Here is a 26,702-nt window from a genome sequence, read left to right as displayed (position 1 = left end):
ACCCCAATGTTCATTACAGCACTATTTTCAATAGCCAGGTCATGGAAGCAACCTAAATGCCCACTGACAGACAAATGGATAAAGAAGATGTGGTACATATATACAATGGAATATTACTCAGCCATAAAAAGGAACGAAATGGGGTCATTTGTTGAGACGTGGATGAATCTAGAGACTGTCATACAGAGCTAAGTAAGTCAGAAAGAAAAAAACAAATATCGTATATTAAGGCATGTATGTGGAAACTAGAACAATGGTACAGATGAACCAGTATGCAGGGCAGAAGTTGAGACACAGATGCAGAGAACAAATGTACGGACACCAAGGGGGGAAAGCCATGCGGGGGTGGGGATGGTGGTGATGAATTGGGCGATTAGGATTGACTTGTATATACTGATGTGTATAAAATTGATGAGTAATAAGAACCTGCTGTATATAAAAAAAAATTGAATTAAATTTAAAAATTTAAAAGAAAAAAAAAAGGAAAAACTAACCACAATAGGGTACCACTTCATACCACCAGACTGGCTAAAATTAAAAAGCCCAACAATACCCAGTTTTGGTGAGAACATGGAGGAACCAGACCTTTCATAGGCTACTGATGTGTGTATAAAGTGGTATAACCACTCTGGAAAAACTGCTTGACATTACCTAGTAAATGTCTATTAGACATTAGACTGTTTAAAATGCACATTCCTAGGCTCCATCTTAAATCTAGTCCATCGAAAATACTGGGAGTGTTAAATGCAGCAAAGTTGTTTCTTTAAAAAAAAAGGAAATTTTAAAAAATATTGAGAATGGAGGCTGAGAGTCTCCATTTTACAAAAACGACTCCAGTTTTTTCTATATATTTATGCTCAAGAATTCTGCTTTACACCATATTTAGAGACAGTCCATTCTCTTTTTCCAATTAATTTGCACATTACATTTTACGACTAAAAATTTCTATTAAAATACTTGAAAACCTCGGTAACACTCAGGATTGAACTTCTGAATAGGATATTTTCTTAAACTATCCAGAATATATAGATGACAAGTCATTATGTTCCATCCTCCCGTAGGGGTAAAAAAAAACAGTAAAAGATAATACAAAAGCATTTTTCAACTGCTTCCTCCTCACAACCCTACAGTGAATTAATCAAGTGTATTAATCAAATGCTTTAATTTTTTTAAAAAATTTTATTTATTTATTTATTTTTGGCTGCATCAGGTCTTCATTGCTGTGCGCGGGCTTTTCTCTAGTTGTGGTGAGCGGGGGCTACTCTTCGTTGCGGTGCACGGGCTTCTCTTGTTGTGAAGCACGGGCTCTAGGTGTGAGGGCTTCAGTAGTTGTGGCACGTGGGCTCAGTAGTTGTGGCGCACAGACTTAGTTGCTCCGCAGCATGTGGGATCTTCCCGGGGCTCGAACCCGTGTCCCCTGCATTGGCAGGCGGATTCTTAACCACTACGCCACCAGGGAAGTCCCAAATACTTTAACTTTTAATTGCAAGTAAAGAAAGACAGTGGCATGCCAGGAACAGCAATTAGTTAACGAAATGTACAATGCTGTCAAGGTTCTTTCTACTATATATCCTGAAGACAAGTTTATTATATATCGAAGGAAATTTAAGTAAAGTATAAAATTATACAGCACTATTGAAATGAACTAAGAATTGGATCTTGGCTAGAGGCTAAAAATATTGGTTTTCAATACAAGTTCTGTCATTCATCAGTTAGTTTTCTTCAAGGCAGTCACTGGGTTTCTAAGGTTCTATATCCATCAGTAAAGTAAAATTAACATCATTTCAGAGCAACATTAAGACTATTTGTTATTATAAAACATATATAACATTTGCAATGAAATTTAACCTTAAGTGTTTTATTTTGAGTAGTCCTACTTACAAGGCAAAAAAATGAAACTTTAGCTTGAAATTTTAAAAACCAGAATTTAAATATTGTCATTGAAAGTACTTAAAAGTATTTATGGATGATTTTTTCTTTCAATGTCACATCTAGCAATATGTCTTAAATAAAAATTCAGAATATCAAAATCAAAATACCAAAAAGCTTTTCAAGTGCACATTTGCAATTAATAAAAATTTCCTGAAAAAACCCTAGAAGTCTGATATAAGAGAATGGTTTGTTAAATTGTGGTTTATGCCTTTAGACTACAATGTAGTCATTTAAAATTGTTTTCAAAGAATTTTTATGGATGTGAAATGTAATATATAAAAAATCAGGATACAAAACATTCACAATATGTAACTAAATAAAAAAGAAACAATCATGCATTAAAATTAAAAAATAGGGGCTTCCCTGGTGGCGCAGTGGTTGAGAGTCCGCCTGCCGATGCAGGGGACACGGGTTCGTGCCCCGGTCCGGGAAGATCCACATGCCGTGGAGCGGCTGGGCCTGTAAGTCATGGCCGCTGAGCCTGTGCGTCCGGAGCCTGTGCTCCGCAACAGGAGAGGCCACAACAGTGAGAGGCCTGCGTACCGCAAAAAATAAATAAAAATAAACACTATAAAGTGTTACCTTTTTTCTTTGTTTTTGGTTTTACAGATTTATTTTCAAAGAGCAAAAAAACACAAGATAATTTAAGTACAAGTCTAAACAGAGTTACTCTGTCAGTCAGCAATGATGCAGAAATGCATTCTCACTTTCAGACACTCGCCAGCATCTTCTGAGTCTTCTCTCAGTGAAGAAAAAGGGTCTGATATTTTATTCATATACCTCCTCCTTATCTGCAATGTAATCTACAATTTCTTGTGAGCACATTAACTTCCCCACATCTAGATCAGGAATTTCAAACCCAAATTCGTCTTCCATGGTCATGATAATCTCCACTTGGTCCAAACTGTCTAAGCCGAGGTCCTTCATAAAATGGGAATTTACTAAGAGCTTTTCTGGGTCAGTCTTGTCATAGAGTTTCAAGACCTAAAGAACATGGTCCTTGATTCCCTCTAATGTCAAAGGGGGTGCGTCCCTATACTGGTGGCACAGCTGTGTAACTTCACCTGGAACCTGTGCAAGTACAAAGGCCGGCTGCGGAGCCCCAGGCCTCGTCCGGGCCCCCGAGGGGAACAGGGTGGTGCTGAGCGGCAGGGCCGCGGCCAGCGTGGGGAGCCTGGGCAGCGGCGCGAAGGCCGCAGGCAGTCGAAGGACACAGGCGCAAAGGACACGAGCCGCAATGGCTACGCCGACCCAGGATGCACGGCGCTAAAGTGTTACCTCTTGATGGTCAAACTACTTCATGTTCTTCTATATACCTCTGTTCATTCAAACTCTTCTAAAGTAAACGGGCATAATTTATTATAATTAAAATTAACATGTAAAAACATTTCATATCAACCTCTGTTGTATGTTTAAAATCAAGTAATCAATATTTCTGCATTTCTACTATTATCTTAATTTAAAAATCTACTAAACTCCTACTTAAAAGAGCACAGAAGGGATCCCCTGGCAGTGCAGTGGCTAGGACTCTGGTGCTTTCACTGCTGTGACCCGGGTTCAATTCCTGGTGGGGGAACTAAGATTCCACAAGCTGTGCAGTGGCCAAAAAAAATAAAAAATAAAGAGCATAGGAGTCAAGTTGTATAGGTCTCACCAGCCAAAAATGAAACCATGAATCACGATAATTAACTACAATGTATGTTTAAATTCACTAAGTTCATGAAGAATAAAAGGTATCACCATTTTGCAATATCTAACAGATGTAGGACAGTTACTAACATCACAAAAAGAGAAAATCAGGGATTACGCATCTCCTGATAAAATTATACAATACTATTATATAGTCTTGAAAAAGAAAATGAAACTTTATGTCCTGTATAGCAGCAACAAAATCAATTACTGTGTCTTTACCACTTCAATCTGACTTCCACTAAAGGTAATTAGAATTATGTAATTAATAAAGCTGACTTTAGAAGATACAAATAAAAATTGTGAGCTTACAGAAACTATGCCCTCTTTTGAATTTTTTGTGGGACACCTATAAAAACTGGTTGTAAAATAGGCCACAAAGAAAACCTTACTTAATTCTAACATGTGAATATTATACTAGCCAAGTAGTCTGATTATAATAAAATGTAAATTAGAAAATATTAAACAAGTATAATAAAAAGAAACCAAATCATTTAAAAGCATGCATATGGGGATTTCCCTGGTGGCGCAGTGGTTAAGAATCCGCCTGCCAATTCAGGGGACACGGGTTCCAGCCCTGGTCCACGAGGATCCCACATGCCACAGAGTAACAAAGCCTGTGCATCACAACCACAGAGCCTAAGCTCTAGAGCCTGCAAGCCACAACTACTGAGCCTGAGTGCCACAACTACTGAAGCCCACACGCCTAGTGCTCCACAAGAGAAGCCACCGCAATGAGAAGCCCGAGTACCACAACGAAGAGTAGCCCCCGCTCGCCGCAACTAGAGAAAGCCCGCACGCAGCAACGAAGACCCAACGCAGCCAAAAAAAGTTTTTTTAATTAAAAAAAAAAAATGCCAATACAGCTTCTCACTGCTAGAAACAGTAAGTGAACAGATTAAATGCAGGGTTTTCTCATAAGCCCACCTCTCCTCTTTATACTCAATTACCTATTGATTCAAAAAGCATTTCTAGAGCAAATGACATGTACAGCACAAGAGTATGATCCAAATAGTTCCTTTAGGCTGAGAACTCACAATCAGATGTGAGGAGACATGTACTCAGAAAACTAGGTAATATACTGAAGGAGGGGAATAAATGCAGTTTTATCAGAGTTTTGTGATTTTTTTTTTAACCAAAGTTTCATCATACCTAAGTGATTATTGAACCGAATCTTGAAAGAATAGAGATATCATGACTCTGAATAGGAAACTCAAGGTTAAGATAATCTGAGCATTTGGGGAAAGAGGCGGCAAGAGGCACAAAAAACAGCTCTAGGTAGAGGAACACAGAGAGAACAGCAAACTTCTGTGACAAGAAGACACAGCCAAAAGAACACTGCTTGTTCTATTTCCCCTCTAAAAAGTCAAACTGAGGATGAAAAAAGGGGATAGACCAACACAATGGGATTTCCCTGGCGGTCCAGTGGTTAAGACTCCACCCTTCCAATATGCGGGGGTTGGATCCCTGGTCGGGGAACTAAGATCCCACTTGCCGCACAGTGGGGCCAAAACAACAACAAACAAACAAACATGGCTGCTGGTTGGAACGATGGGAACAAAGGTGTTATATAAAGTGGAGGATGTCTTATGTTTCCATGCTAACTTGTTTTGCAATTCCCAACATTATAATCAACTCTGGATAGACAGAATATTTATGAATTTCAACACAGTAGCCAAGCAAGCAGGAACAGCATGGTTCTACAAGTTTGCTGAGAATTCAAACTGCTCTATGTCAGTCCCTTGGGCAAGTCATTTAACCTCCCAGGCATTTGTAAAACCTGGGTTTTCTCACAAGGCTATGGTGATGGATAATTGATGAATGTGCATGAAAGACATTCTGATTTAATTGTTCTAGAATGGGCTTCCACGTACCAGTTGTTTTTTATAACTTTCCCAGATGTCTCACTATGTTTGAGAACCACTGCACCTTAGCAGACTGACTAGAGCACAATATATGCTTTTTAAACTCTGTTAAAATCATTAAAAATATAATACTAATACAGTCTGTTTCAATTTATGTTCTTTAATTACATATGAGGCTAAATACACCTTAAGATATTTGCCTTTAAAAAAATGGTCAACCCAGAGGATAAACAATGAGTTAAGTGATGGATAATAAGACAATGTTCCTTCAGTATCTGTATCTAGCCATGCTGGAAATCTGTGGATGGTCCCATAAACCTATACATTTTCTTTTTTATTTTTTTTAAACCAACTATAAGTTGCATCCTTGAGACTTGAGAGGAAAATATTATTGGGGGGGGGAGATTATTATTATTTTATCAGGAAAGCAATATATACTTATTTAAATGGTTCAAACAGTACACCAAGCATACAAATTTGAAACTGTTGTCTACAACTGTTAACAGCCTGCATGGTATCCTTCTAGACTTTATTTATATACAAATGTACATATGTATATACTTTATAAAAACATAAATGCGGGGCTTCCCTGGTGGCGCAGTGGTTGAGAATCTGCCTGCTAATGCAGGGGACACGGGTTCGAGCCCTGGTCTGGGAGGATCCCACATGCCGCGGAGCAACTAGGCCCGTGAGCCACAACTACTGAGCCTGCGCATCTGGAGCCTGTGCTCCGCAACAAGAGAGGCCGCGATAGTGAGAGGCCCATGCACCGCGATGAAGAGTGGCCCCCACTTGGCACAACTAGAGAAAGCCCTCGCACAGAAATGAAAACTCAACACAGCAAAAATAAATTAATTAATTAACTCCTACCCCCAACATCTTCTTTAAAAAAAAAAAGAAAAAAAACCATAAATTCAACGATACTATAGATATTATTTACCACTTAGTTTTTTCACTTAATAGAAAAGTCAAGACGCTGTTCAATGCCTATAAATATGGATTGGCCATATTCTTTTTAATAGCTATCTAATATTCCATTATAAAAATAATGATTTCCTCAATCTTCTCTTTTTAGGCATTTATGTTATTCCTGTTATTTTTTAAAATTACAAATAATATTTAGTAGGTATCTTTGTATTTACATGTTTACACAAGTGTACAAGCATACTGAACAATGAATTCCTAGCTCAAATTGTTTGACATATTGGTGGGGAATATAAAAAACAGAAAATAAGACTTATGTTAAAATTCATTACAGAAATTAATCTCATCCTGAAGCACTGAGTATAAAATGGAATTGGAATGGTATTTTTGCCTGCCTGAGAGGAAAATACTCTTGATGTCCCAATCAAAAGTGCTATCTTTGTCCTCTCTGCCCCTTACAGCTCATACCAAACTTGAGTATTTTTCACATTCTATCTCATACTATAGTTATGTATGTAATACATTATTCTATTTCTTTAGGTGACTGAAATCTACATGGTGGCAGGGACCATGCCTCTGTACCTATTTAACCTTTGGCTCTAACCAGAGATGAAACAAGGTGAACACTGAGAAACATTTTCTCAACTGATTAAATGTATAAGTATACCTTGAGAAATACAGTGATGTAAGTAATTACAAACAGCTCATCAGGGCTAGTTCTATTTAAAAAACAAAACAAAACAAAACAAAACTCTCCAAACTAACAATAAATATTTGACCAAATTAAACAAATTGACTTTAAAACATTGAGAGGTTTCCAAAACACTGAAAACCAGATGTATCATCTTTACCAAGTGTAGTTACTTCTGATGGAAGGCACTAAACAGAGAGATCTGAGGTCTATGCTTCTCTTTACCCCCATCCACCACAGGCTGAACAACACAAGAGTTCCAGCATATTCTATGTCAGTTATATCCTTTATGACTTACTAAAATTGACAGGACAATTTCTAGAGTAATAAAGTCATTCAATATTAACACCTAATGATGCCTCTGTTCTTTTCCCACTTGCTTCTCTGCTGAGGCATGGATAAGGGGCATTCATTTCTTGAAATGCTTTACTGAGTATCAATTAAGGGCCAGACATGGCAACAGGCAATGGAAACATAAAATAAGTAACAAATGGCCCTAGAGCATGCAGCCTAGAAACGGAGACAGACAACTGATTATTTCAATAAGTTAAAGTCTGAGTAGAGACTTTTAACACTTGTGCTCAATTTGCTCCATCTCTGTTCCCACACATTAAATGGCTTTCTCCAAATTCCTCCGTACCTAACCAAATCCTATCTCAAAGCTCAGCTGCCGTTTCTCCTTCACTGGTAGTCTTCCCAGGCAACACAGCCCAAGGAGCTTTCCTCATTTTGGACACATGGTTAAGAGCAACAGCCCCTGTGTTCAGCAGGGAAATAGGCTGTTACATAACCTCACTAAGACTCATTTCTTCAATGGTAAAATTGGGATAATAAACGTACCTACAGTTAAATGTTTGTGAAAATCAAATGAAATAATGAATATAAAGCCCTTCGCATAGTGCTGGCACATTCTGAGCCCTCAACAAATGGTAGGTAGTATCTATACCACTCATTTAACAATCTATGAATGCTCTCTTGTAAAATCCCTCTGGTTACTGATATTTTTAAACTGTTGCAACTTTTTGTTTCCATCTCTTGTATCTTTATAGCTCAATAAGTAGATGTGGATTATATATCTGTAGTACTGAAAGAAACCTGTAAAATCAGTAGCTTTCAAATTTTTTTGGCCACAACCCACAGTAATAAATACATAATACACTATACACAAACACATATGTATAACTGAAACAAAGGTCATGATCGTTCACCCTTATTACTTCCAAATTCACTCTAATAATGTTAGTCTCATTCAACAAATCAAACCAAACAAAACCACACCCAAACTGGTCAAGACCTACTAAACTGATTTCACAACACTTTGGTCATAACTGAAAACTTGGAAAATTCTCTATAAACACTTATAAATGAACATACAGATAAAATATTATGAGACACTCCAGACAAACAAAAACAAACAAAACACAAAGTGAAAAGGTCTTGGATATTTGTCGGTTAAATTTTGAGTGCTTTTTTTTTTTAAATCACACTTTTTTTTTAAGTCTTTATTGAATTTGTTACAATATTGCTTGTTTTATTATATTTTGGTTTTTTGGCTGCAAGGCATATAGGATCTTAGCTCCCCCTCCAAGGAGCAAAACTGTACCCTGTGCATTGGAGGTGAAGTCTTAACCACTGGATTGCCAGCAAAGTCCCTAAATCACACTTCTAAAGCATTACCAAACTGTTAAATACCAACTTTTCTCCTGCCATTCACAAATTAGGGACCTCTGTTTGTTATATGTTGACAGAAATTTGACAACATTTTATTAACTAGGATCTCTGGAAGTAACCTACCTTCCCTTAGAACACAAGCTATGCCAACTAAGCTCTTCAGGAATCTGTCCAAAATATAAGCACTCACATGCATTCATAAAATTTCTTGCTCTAAAAGCTTCTACTTCATCCTTGGCTTAAAAAAGAAAACTGTCATATAGAGAACAAAGTAGTGGTTACCAGTGGGGAAAGGGAAGGGGGAAGGGCAACATACAGGTAGGAGGAGATTAACAGGCACAAACTATTATTTATAAAGTAGGCTATAAGGACATATTGAACAACACAGGGAATATAGCCAACTATATATAAATAAGCAAGATCTTTTTTGACCCACCTCCTAGAGTAATGGAAATAAAAACAATAATAAACAAATGGGACATAATGAAACTTAAAAGCTTTTGCAAAGCAAAGGAAACTACAAACAAGATGAAAAGACAACCCTTAGAATGGGAGAAAATATATGCAAACGAAGCAATGGAAAAAGGATTAATCTCTAAAATATATAAACAGCTCATGCAGCTCAATATTAAAAAAACAAACAACCCAATCAAAAAATGGGCACAAGACCTAAATAGACATTTCTCCAAAGCAGACATACAGATGGCCAAGAAGCACATGAAAAGCTGGTCAACGTCACTAATTATTACAGAAATACAAATCAAAACTACAATGAGGTATCACCTCACACCAGTTAGGATGGGCATTGTCAGAAAATCTACAAACAACAAATGCTGGAGAGGGTGTGGAGAAAAGGGAACACTCTTGCACTGTTGGTGGGAATGTAAATTGATACAGCCACTATGGAGTACAGTATGGAGGTTCCTTAAAAAAGTAAAAATAGAATTACCATATGACCCAGCAATCCCACTACTGGGCATATACCCAGAGAAAACCATAATTCAAAAAGACACATGCACCCCAATGTTCTTTGCAGCACTATTTACAATAGCCAAGTCATGGAAGCAACCTAAATGCCCATCGATAGACGAATGGATAAAGAAGATGTGGTACATATATACAATGGAATATTACTCAGCCATAAAAAGGAACGAAATTGGGTCATTTGTAGAGATGTGGATGGATCTAGAGACTGTCATACGGAGTGAAGTAAGTCAGAAAGGGAAAAACAAATAGCGTATATTAACGCATATATGTGGAACCTAGAAAAATGGTACAGATGTACTGGTTTGCAGGGCAGAAGTAGAGACACAGACGTAGAGAATAAACATATGGACACCAAGGGGGGGGAAGTGGCCGGGGGGGTGGGGGTGGGGGTGTGATGAATTGGGCGATTGGGATTGACATGTATACACTGTTGTGTATAAAATGGATAACTAATAACAACCTGCTGTATAAAAAAATAAATTAAAAAAGTCTATGTGTTGGAAAAAAAGATTATAAAGCATTTTTAATAATATTTTAAGCAACCTCCAACTTACTTGAACTAAAATACTACTCTCAAACTCATTTCACAGCTGCAATGGTGTTAAGTTTTTTCTTAGAAAGGGAAAAAGCCTTTATTATATTTTTTAACTCTAAAATTTAGGGTCTGGGTGCTATGAATAAAGCCAAATTAGCATAAAAAGGTAATGACCACTACCAAAATTTTATGGTTCGTCTATCAGAAAATTGTAGTAATGATACTCTACATTTTTAAACACTAAATATTTAACAATAACAATGACAGATTTATTTTTAAATGAAAATTTCAAACTCCCTGATGCAACCCAAATAATCTGCTCTTTTCTCTAATTAACTTTGTTAAACCCCACTCCCCATACCCTCTCTCTTTGGGTTATGAAACACACCATTCTCTTCCTCAACCAAGTTGCTCCTTCCCTCTTCTTTGGTTAAATATACACTTTCTTTTGAACCCAGTATTAAAACAGATCTCACCCCAAATTCGTTTTCTCCATTTTGACTGTAAAAGTAACAATTCATCAGAAACTGCATAATGCTTTAGTTTACAAGGAACAAAAAAGTTAATTCTAATATTACTGAGTACCTATGAATGTATATACTGCTGCACTAAATGCTGTGGGTGCAGGGAAGGAGAAGTAAATATGGAAGACTCTGACCCCAAGAAAGCTCACAGTAGAGAGAAGATAGGTACACAAAGAATACAAAAGCATGAATAAGGGATCAAGAAAGTGCACTAAAAGGGAAGAAATGCTAAGCAAGGGCCGAATATGGAAGTAGGCAACTTCAGGATTCCAAAGGGGAATATTTATAGTATGTGCTGCTTTTAACATTCCAGTGGCCAGTATCAATGAATACAGAGGATTTTTGTTGTTTTTTTGCTTGCTGTTGCTTTTATTACAATGTCTCAGCTTGCTTTTCACACAGTACAAATGAGATGTTGGTCTAAATTCTCTACAAACGTTAGAGGAAACACATATTTGAATTTTATATTAAAAAATGTGGGAGGTGGGGAGGGAGATTCACTAGAAATGAGTCTCACTTAATAGATAAATAAAGATAACTCCCAGGTTCTACAATGAGAGCAACTGGTTTAGAAGTTGTGTACTTATTTACTAATAAAGGTCCCTTAAAAAACATTAGTGATTTGCCTCTGTTTCACTTCAATTAAGAACACACACTTCAAAGACAATTTGATTTTATAAACACTTCATCAAGAAATTGTTTTTAAGTAATACATTCAGATCTCAAAAGAAAAACACATGGTACTGTTTTACTGTTTTCTAACTGCCTTTCTCGGTGCCTCAATCTATGGCATTAAAACACACCAGTCAGATTGAGAATTTTTTTTAAGTAATGCGCTTAGCATTCATATTTCCTTCCCCCAAATTTCTTGATGGAGTTACGTCTTGCTTGCTCTGTCCTAAATGAACAAAAATGTGCACTAAGAGAAAAAGAACACGCTGGAACTTCCCTGGAGGGCAGAATTCTTTCACTGACATATCCCAAGTGACACAAACAGTGCCCATCCCATACAAGGCACTCACAAAATAATTTGTTCAAAGAAGACTCCTGTCTCTACTACTTTGCATCAAGCTATGTATTAACCTATGAACCTCAGTGTCTTCATTTTTAAAATAGAGATAATTCAAGGGAGTCCTCGTTATCCCAGGATTGATTCTATGTTTCCAAAGTTAAGAGGGGAAGAAAAAGATGTCATAATATGAAAATATTCATTAATGAGCTATTTCTTTTATCTCTGTCCATGAGGTCTGTTTATAGTGAACCTCAGACAAAACAATGCAAATGAAATGGAAACTCAGGAGTAAAATTACAAATTCTGCAAAGAAGCCAACTTCATGAGGTTGATCAAAGTAAGTGTTACTCTTTTAGGTTTGATAATGATATTGGTATTGACTTTTTGTTTAATTCCTTTTCCCTTAAAGATATATACTGGAAATATTTATGAATGAAGAATATGCTTCAAAAAAAAAATGGTTGAAGGGGGTGGTGGTAGGAGACACCTAATTGGCCATGAGTTGGTAACTGTTGAACATGGGTGATGGGTACACCCAGGTTCATTATATTATTCTTTCCTCTCCTGTATATGTTTGACATTTTCCATAATAAAAAAATATTTAAAGCAAAGAAAAAAAGTTAGAAAACTATTCACATCAGAATCACACATATAGTCAATGACAAATGAGACTCAGGCAGAAATAGCCAGTTAACTAGTAAAGAGAAAACTGACAAGGTGTTTTAAAAGAAAGAGAAAGAGACATCCCTGGAAAATGGGAAGAGCCTCAAATATTTAAAAAAATATATGTTTGACATTGCTATGAAAAATCAAACGTGTGTATGTGTAGGGGCAGGGGGTATATGAGAACTCTTTGTACTTTTTGCTCAATTTTGCTCTGAACCTAAACCTACTCTAAAAATTAGTATGTTAGTTAAAAAAAAAAAAAAACAGAAAAAAGAGTGAAAGATAACTTACTGTGCTGTTATACAACTTTATCAGAAAATTTGTCTCTCCAAAATCAATCAATTCATGCATTTTGTTTTTTCCTATGGAAAATCAACTTTCTCCCTACAAAATTTTGGGTCCTGTTTTGAGTGTGGCCACTTAAATAACAGAGACAAACCTTTTCTACTACTTTCTCCAACTGGCTCTCACTGATGAATGTGGCAATTTGTCAAGATTTTGAGATTCTTTTACAAATAAAAAGCTTATCTTTATTGTGTACTTCACAATTTCAATACTCAAATATTACTCTATTAAGTACATCATGTTAATAGACAATATTAACACTGAGATTTAGTGGTTAGCATTTTCTTCTTTCTTCTCTAACATAGAAATGATATGGATTTGGGTGCTCCTGTGGTCACATATTGCTCTCCACAAAGGAGGTTAGTGTATTTGATAATGTATATTTTGACTAAACAAGTTTCCAGTGGTTGTATAATCTAATTAAATACATTATGTGGTTTAATCCAATTCCTATCAAGTAAGGCCACGTAATATTCTTAATAATAATTAAACAAGGGAGCTACAGTTTAATTAGCAAATTAATCATTAGCAAATGATTCCTCAGTATAACACAATCATTTCATTACACATTATAATACAATCATTTCATTCACAGCAGAAAATATAACATTTTCACTGAAACAAAGCATCTAAATTTGCTTCATAATAATCCAAACTCACACACTTCACTAAAATCAAAATTCTGCTTTAAAAAAAAAAAACACAAAAGAAAGAAATGATCTAATTTTGTGTTTAAGATTTTGCTTTTATGAAACAATTCGCTGCTAAGTTTTAGGTTTGAAAAACCATGCGTAGTCTACACTCCCACTCTCCAAAAGAGGACTCTAAAGCTAAGAGAGGTTAAGCAAGACCAAGATGATAAGAGTGGCAACACCAGGTACAGATAAACTTCTTCTGACTAGACCTCACTGCCTCTCATGAAAGGCCCAGAAGGACAAGGGAGAAAAAGCGAGCTTCAAGATTACCTTTCTTCAACTCCTTTCATTCTCTACAGAGGCCATACCAGTTACTTACAGATGCCTTTCACTCAGGGTCCAAGAGCTGTCTTAACTGCTGTTTTTCAAAGACCATTTAGTTTGTGCCTCTCTTCTCTAATTTGTTTCCTTGCTTCTTAAAAACTAGTTTCGTGACGTATGATGTCACAAAATCTCACTTCAACAGGCAGTACTAATACTTTAAGCTCTCTGTACAAGAGAGCTTGTATTATATCACAGGGCCAATTTTTAAAGTACACAGAAATAACCCTTCTTCACAGAGATCTGCTAAACAGACCTGCAAGTCTTGAGATAGATTAAAAGATAAGTATAACCATCAAAATGAGATAAAAAGTTAAAAAAAAAAGGGGGGGTGGTTTCTTGAGTATCTCCTAAACCAGAACTCTACCCAGTCCTGTGACACCCAGATTAGGGATGTATATACTTCTGGTCGGGGATCCAGTCCCAGTGTCTCTGAACAGCATTTACACTCTGGTCTTCTTTAGGAATGCACTGGATCTGTGCAACTATTTCTAGTAGTTTACAAACTTATCAAACAGTCGTTGGAGAAAGATACACACTGGCTTATTTGAGGCTCTACAGGATAAAAAATAAAATCATAAAATACCAGAGCAGGAGTGTTTCTCAGGAATTATTTACTCCAACTCCCTCATTTCTCTCACAAGTATACTGAAACACATGATTAAAGTAACTTGCCCACAGTCACAGAGCTAGTGGGAGAAATTAGATTTTATTTTCATTACTACTTTCCATTCTTCTACAAAGCACTAAGTATTATCACTACTAAGGTAACTGAGAGCTATCATCACATGTTTTGGCATCATTTAGATGTAAACTTGTGCAACACACACAAGGCTTAAAAACAACAAGCACAACTATAAACAGGTCACCTTAGCATGACTTAGGAGAAAAAATACACCCAAGATCACAACATGTCCCACCAAGTTCAAAATGTCTCATAGCATAATCCCAAGAATCAGCTTGCAGCATTTAACCACCGTTCCAAAATAAAATTCTATCTGATAGCATTTCTTGCTGGTTACTTAGATATAAATGGTTTGACGTTCGTAGGTTATAAAGCTGTGTAACTGCAATATTGCCCTAAACACCAAGGACTGTCTCCACTGTATTTTTAGCCCTTTCTAGGTACAGATACTTATACCTAAAAGCCAAAAATAATAAATAAACCTCCAGGTGTTAATTTGCCAAGCTTAGTTACAATAAAAATGTCAGAAAACAGTGCTTAACTATGCCTGTGTAGATTCTCCATTAATAAATCCAAACCACATATGCATTCACACACTGGTTTATTTATACACTGTGCATCTAAAAGGAGCTGTTTGTGTCCCCCAAAAAGGTTATTTTCTGAAAAATCTGATCTCGGTGATTAAAATGAGGAATTACTGGAACTGACAAAGTAACTTTATTTTTACTGTGCCCAAGTAACATAAAAACCGAGGAGGCTCACCTGAAAAAACTGTGAATTTTAATAATTTATAAAACATTCTTCTGTTTTAACCAAAAGTGGTTCTTCTCCCTGTTGCACTTTTTTTTTCCCAAGTCTCCTATGGATCCTAACACCACAAACTTCTTCAAGCTCTAATCGAGAGGGGAGCTGTTAACCTTGACATAAATTTGGTCACTCTTTGAAAAGGGGAAATTAAGCATTTGAGTTTTGCTCTTTAATTAAAAAGGTAATTAGTGCTACCACCAGCGACAACTGGAGATGAGAAATTTGTTAGAGGCTCCCTAATAATTGGCAGATAAGAATCATCCTGTGAGGAAATGTAGAAAAGACGACTGCATTACAAAACCCTGAGTCATCACCCAGTTCACTCAGCAGATTTGGGTAAACATTAGATAAGTGATTTATGTCTTGTGTGTTCAGCCACCCATACCGACATGCATGAACATACAATGTTACCAGATTTTATGTATAGCCAACCAAACAAGATACAGCAAAATTCTCTTTTAAAAAAGTTCTTCTGACACAGTGAAGATGCCCATCTAGCAAATATGTCTCTAACCTTTCCCCCAACTGTACTCAGTTTCCCCTAATTTCAGTGGCACTGTAGTTTGCAGCCAGTTCATACCAAAAAAAAAAAAAAGGTAACAAAAGAAGAATAGAACAACTGAGATTGATTTAGGTAATCTATATTCATCTGAGCAGCTCAAAAATTAACACCAGCCCGATACTAATAACGCCCAGGACAACTTGACAGCTTCCTTCTCTATTTTCCTTAGTATGGCACATTTCCAAAGGAAATGTCATAAAAGGAGCAACATACACTTTCCCGAGGTTGTAAGACTCAACATTCTCAACATTAACGTCTAGTACACAGCCCAAGAATGCGCTGAGGGCTGATTTTAAAACAGTCTTTTCAATCAAACCCACAAAGACTGAGAAGGCCCAAAAAAAAGCAGAACCTAGAAGTTCCCTACGGCCTCCTTCCCATTCAGAAAGTTACTAGACGCGAACTGAGGGATAGGAAGAGGCAGGGACCGTAAGGTAAGAAAAAACTGGAGTCAACACCAGGAAAAGTCGAGTTGTTCGCCCAAAGACGAATCCTCTCTGCTCCCTCCCGCCACCGGCAAAGGTCCAAGGAGGACCCCTGGGGGACCGCTCCTCTCTTTCCCTGCAGGTCCAGTGCCCTCACGCTCCCCCGGGCCCCGAATGTCGGAAGACAACAACCCGAAACCTTGGGGACAAGCAGCTGCGAAGGACATAGAGGGCTGGTGAGAACCAGGGAGATCCCGTAAGAAAGTGGCAGGGAGGAAGCTTGAGTGCTTCCCAGGCTTCGGTCGCGACCCTGGGATGACTGCACAGAAACGATCCGCCCGAACCGGGGCAGAGTTGAGGGTCCAGCGGTCCGGTGCGGACAAAGAGCCTCCCCCCCACCCCCCGCGGACGCCTTCACACCCAAGCCTTTGCCTCCGGCCCATCCTGCAGGCCCCGGCACACTTACGTGGAGAGTTTCCTGGTCCAGAAGAGGCCCCCGGGCCACAGCTCTTGGAGCTGCACTGCCCGGCCCAGGTTGCTTTTGATCTGGGCCAGCTGCAAGTCGGACTCGGCGTCCAGCCGCTCGGCGTAGGGCAGCAGCTTGTTGTAGACGATCTCCTTCTGCGGGACGAAGCCTCGCGGGTCTGGACCGGGGCGCCCGCCCGGCTCCAAGGGGTCCCCGCCGCCCGCCCTTTCGGCCGGCTCCATGAGACCAGGACACCCCCCCCAACCCCCTCCCACCCTAACCCTCCCCGGCCCCCACCCCTCTCCGGGCTCCGCCTCCTCCGCGTCGTCGTCGCCCTCGGCCCTATCGCTGGGCCCCCTCCCCTGGCCGGCGCGCTGCTTGCCCCGCGCGGTTCCCGGTTCGTTGGCGGCTGCAGCGGCCGCTCCGCCCGCCCCGCACCAGCTCGGCTGGTGACGCTGCAGCCGCCGGGCCCGGAGGTTCCGGACGAGCCTCAAGTCACTTCCGGGGCGGGGCGGGGCGACGACGTCGGAGGAGACGGCGACGGCGACAGCGACCGTAGGTGCAGCGCCTTCTTGCTGTGGGCCGGGTCGGAGCCCCCATCCCCAGGTCCCACGGGTCGAGCTCGAGGCTGTCCCACCGGAAACTCGAGGCCGAATTCCAAGCTATTGTCCTTCCTCGCGTGGGGTCGCGCGCTACCTGCGTCTGCCCTCGGGAGCGTGTGGTCGCCGTGGCCTCGGACCAGGCGCTCCACGTAGTCCCCCATGCCACGTTCATGGAAAAACCTAGGTACTCTGTCCATCCCACTTGTTGCTGATAGATTTTTTACTGTGTGCCCTTTAAGCCCCCGTCTTTCTGGCATTCTCCTGGCCGCCCTCATTCCAAAGAAAGGGATTCAACAAATTCATTCAACAAATATTAATTGAACTACTGTCTGTCAGACACTCCTTTTAGGCCCTTGAGATGGAAAATTTAAGAGCACCTGGTTTCTGACCTCCTTGGACTTAACAGCCACATGGAGCTATTGACTAGGGAATAAGCAATTACAAGACAATACTGCTCTTAATTGCTAGATAAGTACAGGATGCTTTGGGAACACCTAAAGAGGACTTCAAACTGGAGGGGTGTCAGGTAGTTTCCTAGAAATGATGCATAAAGTTGAGCTTAAGGATTGAGTGCAAATTTTGTTAGGAAAACAAGAGAGGGGAAGGTATATTTCAGCTGGGGGAGAGCTCAGGCTGCAAGCATGCACTCTAGGAATTCAAAGTTTATAATGACTGAAGATTGCTTGCAGAGAGGGGAGTGAAGAATTGAGACTGAGAAGGACATGCTAGGAAGTTTTTAGAGCTTTATCTTAAAGGCAACAGGAAGCGGAAAAATTAAGCATAGCAGTGGCATGATATAATTTACATTTCTGAAGAATCACTCTGGCTTTGTGTGGAGAATGGATTAGAATGGATTAGAACAGACAGAATTGGAAACTGGCAGACCCCTTAAGGAGATGTGACATAATGGTGGGCTGCATGTCAGTTGAAATGATTCGAGAGCTGTTTCAGCAAGAATGGCCTGAGCTTGGTAGTTGATTGGATGTGAAGTGTGAAACAGAGAAGTCAGGATGTCAGATTTCTGGCTTGGGAAACAGAGAGAGAACACAGCAGAAACAGCTATGGAGGCAGAATGCCTAAGGGATGGGAAAATATTTTCTTGTATGGATCAGGAGGGCCATCTAAAAATGGATACGGATTAGCATATAGATGGATTGGAGGGAATGAGATATAGAGTATCATTAAAAGATAAATGGAGGCATATTAAAAATTTTAAGAGTTTATCTGAGCAAAAATTGATTGGAATTGGGCAGCACCAAACCAGAAGTGGTTAGGAGCACCAATAGGAGGCAGGGGAAAGACTTAAAGAAGGTGCAGAAGCAAAGAAAGGAAATTATTTAATTGGCTACAGCTTAAAGCCTAGTTAGCTGTTTGTGATTGGTTGTCCTTAGTGTTTAGATTTCATAATCTTGAGGCATTTACACACTTAGACTTTGGTTTGCTTAAGTAGGCCACCAAAGCATTAGAGCCACCTTAGTCTAATGGCCTCCTTGTTTAATTAGTTTAACTGTATGAAAAGAATAGGGCCCTGAACCAAACTCTAAAAGAACTCCATATTTAGGGATGGATAAAGAAAGAGAGAGACCACAAAGAATACTCACAAGAAGCAGTCTGAGAGGTAGGCGTTCTAGAAAAGTGGGCTTTTTAAAAAAGAGTTTTCAGATGGAGGAATTGATTAACTATACCAAAGGTGACTGAGCGGTCAAATGAGATAAGACCTAAGAATGGTTTATTGGAGTTATTGATAAAGCAGATAAGAACAGTTTCAGTGGAGTGTAGGGATGGAAACCAGATTACAGTGACAAAGGATGAGTGGGAAATAAATAGAGACAGCGAAGGTGGACAACATTTTTTGATAGTTTGAGTGGGAAGAACAAGAGAAAAATGTTAGCTGAAATGAAAAGAGGAATTTTTGAAGGTGGGATATGTTATTTATTTATTTATTTATTTATGGCTGTTTTGGGTCTTTGCTGCGCACGGGCTTTCTGTAGTTGCGGTGAGTGGGGGCTCCTCTTCATGTGGTGCACGGGCTTCTCATTGTGGTGGCTTCTCTTGTTGTAGAGCACGGGCTCTAGGCGCACGGGCTTCAGTAGTTGTGTGAAGCTGGGATATGTTTAAATATTGATGAGAAGGCACCAGTGGAGAGACAGGTTGAAGATACGTGGATGAAGATGACAGAGTAGGAGAGAATATGGAGTCATTGGCCCTTAGCAGTAAACCGTACTCTCCTTCCGTTGTCAGAGGAGGAAAGCAGGGGAGAAGAGATGCAAAAGCACAAAGGTTTGGGCTTCCCTGGTGGCGCAGTGGTTGAGAGTCCGCCTGCCGATGCAGGGGACACGGGTTCGTGACCCGGTCCGGGAAGGTTCCACATGACGCGGAGTGGCTGGGCCCATGAGCCATGGCCACTGAGCCTGCGCGTCCGGAGCCTGTGCTCCGCAGCGGGAGAGGCCGCAACAGTGAGAGGCCTGCATACCGCAAAAAAAAAAAAAAAAAAAAGCACAAAGGTTTGCAGATTAAGTGCCTGGAAGTTGAAGTTCTTTCTCCTGGTTTCTTCTTTTCCTGTGAAGCAAGAAAATGAGAATGGTGCGAGGACATGGTGGATAGGAGATTTGAGGAGATTGGAGAAGGTTTAGAATAGTCTCAAAATTCAGAAAACTGATTAGAGAAACAGAATTGGTTGGCAGTTAAGGCCAGAAGCATGAATTTACCACCATCTGTCTGTACAACTTAGTGACTTTCTCCAGTAATGTTTACCAGCCCAGGACTGTATGATGTACAGGCTGATATGATAGACTGACAAATAAGCAAGAGAATGTTATGTATGTTAGTGGTAGTGATGGTAGTGGTTTTAGCTGCCATTTCTTGAGCACTTCTCTCGGCCTGTGCTTTATCTACATTATCTCATTGAACAAGTAGAGATCGTGGAGTTGAGAGTATTTGAAAGAGAATGGTTAACATCTAAATTGGTTGAAGTCTAAGAAGAGAGAAGAGGGCTGATAGAGAGTAGAGAGGTCAGGGGACTCAGATCCTGATGAGGTACAAGAACAACATGAAAGGATTAGCCTAAGCAAAGGATATGGAACAACAGGAATGTTTAGATTTAAGATTTCAAAGCAGTTCCAGGTGATCTCAGTTTCCCTGCGAATGGATGTCCGAACTGGAAAAATCGAAAGAATTGTTGGAGCAAAAGGGATGAAGTCTCTTTCTGTTATTCTATATGAAGTTTAATAGCAAACACTATTCATACCTCTTCAGGGGAGAAAGGTGGGAGACCTTAAATTTCTCTGGAAGACCTAGGCTACTTATCATTAGAGACAGTACCCAAAGTCTGGGGTTAATTTTCTCAGACCAACTCCCAAGCATTTTTTTAATCTCTTAGTGCTCAGGATACTCTGCCAAAGAATAACAACCCAGTATGCTTTCGGTCAGACCCTGAGGGAGACATTGACTTCTTATCAGACTCCTCTAGGAAACAGCCTATAATCACTTTTCTTGGAAGCCCCAGAAAGTGCAGTAGCCCTTCATGGAAAATGTTCTGAAGAGAGAGGTTTCTCCTCAAGCTGGAGGCATTGGCAGAGATAATTATCAATCAAATATTTATGTCATTGATATACTTATTGGCCCACTACTTGATAAACCACTTACTAGCAGTGAACAAAAATGACAGGTTGTTAGTTTCGTGCCTTCCTCTGCCTTAGTTTTTTCTGTATATGATGTATTTGGGATGGGGGCAGGGTGGGGTGGGGGAGCAGGGAGGTATATTGACAAGTAGATGAATCTCTGTTGCCAGAGCATAATATTTGGAAGTATTTGAATTAGATTAGAATGACTCTAATATAATCAAATATCTAAACTCCTGTTGTGCTGCAGTTATTGAAATCACAAGAATATTGGATCTGAGAAATGAGGATTTTTTTCCCTAGTTCCTATATGATTTTTTAAAAAATAAATTTGTTTATGTTCGCGTTCGGTCTTCGTTGCTGTGCGCGGGCTTTCTCTAGTTGCCGTGAGCGGGGCAGGGGCCTATTCTTCGTTGCGGTATGTGGGCTTCTCATTGCGGTGGCTTCTCTTGTTGCGGAGCATGGGCTTTAGGCATACAGGCTTCAGTAGTTGTGGCTCGCAGGCTCTAGAGCGCAGGCTCAGTAGTTGTGGCGCACGGGCTTAGTTGCTCCGCGGCATGTGGGACCTTCCCGGACCAGCGCTCGAACCCATGTCCCCTGCACTGGCAGGCAGATTCTTAACCACTGCGCCACCAGGGAAGCCCCCCTGTATGATTTTTAAGTTTTGAATTTTCAGCCAAAAACCCTTCTCATCCAGCCGTAGTATCCACTTCACCAATTAAACTGGAGTATATTTAGAGCTCAATTTTTAATAAGAAGGAAATCACAGCTAATGGAATGAATTTTTCTGTGATTATTTTACACTTTTTCCCTTTCTTGGGCATTTTGCCATTTCAGTACAATGCAGCCAGGTGTAGGCTTGTTTTTATTTATCTTGCAGTGGATTTGTGTTTCTTAAATCGAAGATTCATATCATTCATCAGTCATGCAAAATTTTCAACTATTTTCACAATTTTTTTTATTCCTCTTCTCTCCTTGTAGAATTCCCAATAGACATATGTTGTACTTTCTCATTCTAGTCTAGATATTTCTTGATATTTTGCAAGTGTTTGTCTCTCTACCTCATTCCAGATAACTTCACCATATCTATTTCTAATTCTTAGAATTCTTAGTTCATTTGTATTGATCTGCTGTTTAACTTGTCCATTGAGCTTCTAATTCCAATGATTATGTTTTTAAGTTTGGAAGTTCTACTAAGTTTTTTTCAAATATCCCTATTCTATTTTTCATTGAGTTTTTTTCTTTACGGTCCCAATGACTTCTTTAATCATTTTAGACATACTTATTTAATTATTTTAGACAATCATGTTCTATTATTTCAAATAATGTGCTGTGTGTTTGTTGACTTTTGTTCATGATGGATCATTGTGTTTTATAACTTTTTATATTGTGAGATCATGTTCACATGGCTTTTTTTTCCCTGTGGGCATCCCATGTGACCCAGAGCAATGTCTTTGTTTGCTTGCACGAGATCCACAGAAAGATCATAGGTATAGTACTAACCAATATTTATGTTCATTTTTCAGCTAGTGTAAACTTGGATTTCTATCCTATGCAAGTTACAGGCCTGGGAATTCAACCTATGGAGAGTTGTGTTTTTATGCAATATTTTATCAATACTTCCAACTCCCTTAGGTCCAGGGTTTCAACTTCTATCCTGGAGTAGATATTAAAGCCCAATTTACTTGCTGTTTCCAGATCAAATAACACTACCACAAAGCTGATGCAGAATTAACTAACACGCTTATCACTCTGGCTTTCCTTTCCTCTTTGTTTCTAGGAGATATTCCTTTTCTGTGTGTGAGCTCATCTATGGTTATCTCTTGCTTTTATGTTTAATGTAGCATTCCTGTGTAAAAGGGTTTCTGCATTAACTCAGTCTGCCATGCTACTGGAACTGGAGACCTTTAAGGAATAAACTTCTAACTCTAAAATATTAGACATCATGGGAGCAAAAGGGAGTGATTATGGGTAATTAAGAGCTTTTTTAGAATCCTCATATCACATAAGTGGCCATTGATGATGTCTATTCATCAAGCTGTAAAAATGATTGATGATGATTAAAAATAATTTACTTTTTATTATTTGTAAAACACCTATTTGATATTTAAAAGCAGAAGGGGTTTTTCAACACAACTGAAGCTCACTCTTTTTGACAAGCTGTGAATAATGTAGGAGGTCACAGCTTCCCTCATAATCAAATATAGTAAAGAGATGTATTTTTTAGCAGTAGTTGAAGAAATTAACAATAGAGTCATTGGAGAGATAATAACTGATGAACAAAGGGGATGTACACTGTTTCCACCTACCCTCAGTTTTTATATGTATAAATAGAACAGGCCTTGTTCACAGGCAGAGAATGGAATTGTCTGCATGAATAATATGAATACCAGCAAGACACTCACATGTTATCAGGTACTTGAAATGCTACCCTTTTCAGTCTTTTACTTTGTACTAAGGAGAATCACTTTTGAAATTTACACACTCATAAGAAGGATAATATATCAGATCCCTAATTCTCCATAGTGAATTATATATTCATTAATTCAACAAATATTTATTGAGTGCCTCCTGAGTGCCAAGTGTGAATCATAAGATGGATGACGCAGTACTTGTCCTTAAGGGGTTCACTGTCTAGTAGGGTGACAGACAAGTAAACAGTTAAAATTGTAACCAAATGTCATCTGTGGTCTTTCTACATCTTAAGATCTATAGAAAAAAGTAATTTAAACTTCTTTCCATAGACTGTGAGAAGTCCAATGCCTCATCCAGTAGTTCTGTCAATTTTGGAGGATGGGGGCTTATATTTTTATGGTCACTTCCAGCTCTAAACTTTCCTTCTGCTAAACTAGTTCTGTTTACAAGGCTTCTGTTGTCCCTGTTCCAGTACCACTTTAACCCAAACATGGAACCTGGCTTTTTTCCTTACTTTCCACCATTTCCATAAAATAAACCATTCACACAAGGCTGTGTGTGTGTGTGTGTGTGTGTGTGTGTGTGTGTGTGTTGTTTGTGTCAATAAAATGGAAATAGCTTCCAGGAGACCAAGGGATTTATATGCTACAAATACAAACAACTTAAAATTTAACATAAAATATTTCCCTAGAAGATCTATTTCTGTGTGGTCCATGACATTATCGAGCTCACTATCTAATGGGGCAGTCAGACATTAAACAACTCATTCTGTAGGTATTTAATTATACTTTTCTTAGATGCTTTAGTAGAATAAAGGATGCTCTGATTGTATAAAACAGAGGGACCTAGCCTAGACTGGGAGGCCTAGAAAGATTACTTTGAGGAAGTAGTATTAGATGAACGAAGAGTTGGGGAGAAGGATAATAGAAATGATCTGGCTAGGAAAACATTATGAATGGAGGCTTGAGGTGGGGGAAGAACTTGGCTTGTGAAGCTCAGAAAAGACCAGTGTGCTCAGGGAGAGAAAGTAAGAGTGGCAGATGTGGCTGAGAAGGCAAGCAGAGTTAGATCATGTAGTGCCTTGTAAGCTGGGTTAAGAATTCTGGAGTTTATCCTAAAAGCTATTTCAGATATACAAATACAGTGCTTCAGGCAGTAACCAAATACTTGGGGGAGCTGAAGGGGTGCTATTAGGGTCTTGAAGTCAACTGGATAGGTATACCCCAGGCAGAAACATCAGTATGTGGAAAGCTGTGGAGTTTTCAGTGGGCCCAGTTAGGCCAGGGAGCATTCAGTACAATGAGGTAGGAGCACAGAAAGTGTGGATAATGGCAAGAGAAGAGGCAAGACAGAGAATAGGTAACAAATAGTCATGTATCTATGTATGGTGGTATTGATGGTAGTAGTGTTAGCTCGTACCTACCCATAGAGAGTGGGCTGCCTTTCTGGACTCAGAACCTAGTTCATTTTTTCAGTTGTTGCTTTGTTTTGTAAATTAATCTTTTTTTTTTTTTTTTTTTTTTTGGTGCACAGTGCGGCTTGCAGGATCTTAGTTCCCCGACCAAGGATGGAACCCTGGCCCCTGGCAGTGAGAACGCTGAGTCCTAACCACTGGTCTGCCCTGGAATTCCTGTAAATTAATCTTTTTATTTTGAGATAATTGTAGATTCACATGTAGTTGTAGAAATAATACAGAGAGATCCCTTATACTCTTTACCCAGTTACCCAAAATTGGTATTATTTGTAGTCCAATATCACAATCAGGACATTTACATTGATACAGTCAAGCAAGATAAGAACATTTCCATCACCACAAGGGTCCCTCCTGTTGCCCTTTATGGTCACATTCACTTTCCTGACCCCTCCCATGTCCCTAATACCTGGAAAATTACTAATCTGTTCTTTATATAATTTTATCATTTCAAGACGGTTATATAAATGGAGTCATACAGGATGTAACTTTGTGGGATTGGCTTTTTTCTCTCACCATAATTCCATAAAGATTCATCCAAGTTGTTGCGTGTACCAATAGTTTGTTCCCTTTTATTGCTGAATAGCCTTCCATGGTATAGATGTACAATAGTTTGTTTAGCCATTCACCGTTGAAGGACATCTGGGTTGTTTTTGCTTATTCCAAATAAAGCTGCTATGAACTTTCATCTACATGTTTTTGTGTGAACATAAGTTTAAATTTCTCTGGGATAAATGCCCAGGAGTGCAATTGCTAGGTCATGCTGTGTTGCATGTTTAGTTTTAAAACTAAAAAACTACCCAACTGTTTTCCAGAATGGCTGTACCATATTACATTCTCACCAGCAATATATGAGTAAACCAGTTTCTCTGCATCCTTTCCAACATTTGGTGTTGTTACTGTTTATTTTAACCATTCTGATTAGTGTGAATGATATCTCATTGTGGATTTAGTTTGCATTTTCCTTATGGCTAATGTTGTTAATCATGTTTTCATGTGCTCATGTGCTTATGAGCTACCTGCATGCCTTCTTTAGTGAAATCTCTGCTCATGTTTTTTGCCTGCTTTCTAATTGGATTGCTTGGTTTTTTACTGTTGAGTTTTGAGCATTCTTTATGAATTCATGAATTCCAGTTGCTACTCCTTCGTAAGATATGTGGCTGGCAAATATTTTCTCCTTGTTTGTAGCTTGTCTTTTCATCCTCTTAATAGGGTCTTTTGCAGAGTAAAAGTTTTTAATTTTGATGAGGTCCAATTTGTCAATTTTTCCTGTCATGGGTCAAACTTCTGGTGTCAAATCTAAGAACTCTGCCTAGTCGTAGAGTCAAAGATATTTTTTCTAAAAGTTTTATAGTTTTATGTTTTGCATTTAAGTCCATGATCCATTTTGAATTAACTTTTGTGTGAGGTGTGACATTTAGGTCAAAGTTAATATTTTTGCCTATGAATGTCCAATTAATTCAGTTTTAAATAACACCACTTGAAGGCCACCAAGAACCCAGTCATTTCATTTCATAGTCTTTACTCAAACATGCTGTGGAAAGGCACATACTGGCACCATCCACTCTTGTGATCCACTGTGAGCCAATACTTGTATGAAAAGACATATCTCTCAAGAAAAAAGAGAAAATTTTATGGACAGTTCTTTTTTTTTTTTAATTTATTTTTGTCTGCGTTGGGTCTTTGTTGCTGCGCACGGACTTTCTCTAGTTGCGGCGAGTGGGGGCTACTCTTCGTTGCGGTGCACAGACTTCTCATTGCAGTGGCTTCTCTTCTTGTGGAGCACGGGCTC

The 26,702-nt window shown here is 39.0% G+C and overlaps 1 protein-coding gene and 1 pseudogene across 1 annotated transcript in view; both read right to left on the bottom strand.

Moving 5' to 3' along the window:
- The window catches only part of PSME4 (proteasome activator subunit 4), a 98,654-nt gene extending 81,591 nt beyond the window's left edge, over positions 1 to 17,063 (bottom strand). The window contains exon 1 of the mRNA XM_067705060.1: positions 16,803 to 17,063. Within this exon, the coding sequence (XP_067561161.1) occupies positions 16,803 to 17,044 (242 nt within the window). The 5' untranslated portion in view covers positions 17,045 to 17,063. The remainder of the gene's footprint in view (positions 1 to 16,802) is intronic.
- Positions 2,572 to 15,740, bottom strand: LOC137205758 (acyl carrier protein, mitochondrial pseudogene; annotated as a pseudogene).
- Positions 17,064 to 26,702: the final 9,639 nt, after the last annotated feature.

This window comes from Pseudorca crassidens, chromosome 14, assembly GCF_039906515.1.
Source record: "Pseudorca crassidens isolate mPseCra1 chromosome 14, mPseCra1.hap1, whole genome shotgun sequence".
In the NCBI taxonomy this organism is placed as follows: domain Eukaryota; kingdom Metazoa; phylum Chordata; class Mammalia; order Artiodactyla; family Delphinidae; genus Pseudorca; species Pseudorca crassidens.
Note: the sequence above shows the minus strand (reverse complement) of the source record. Positions and strands in the feature narration are given on the sequence as shown.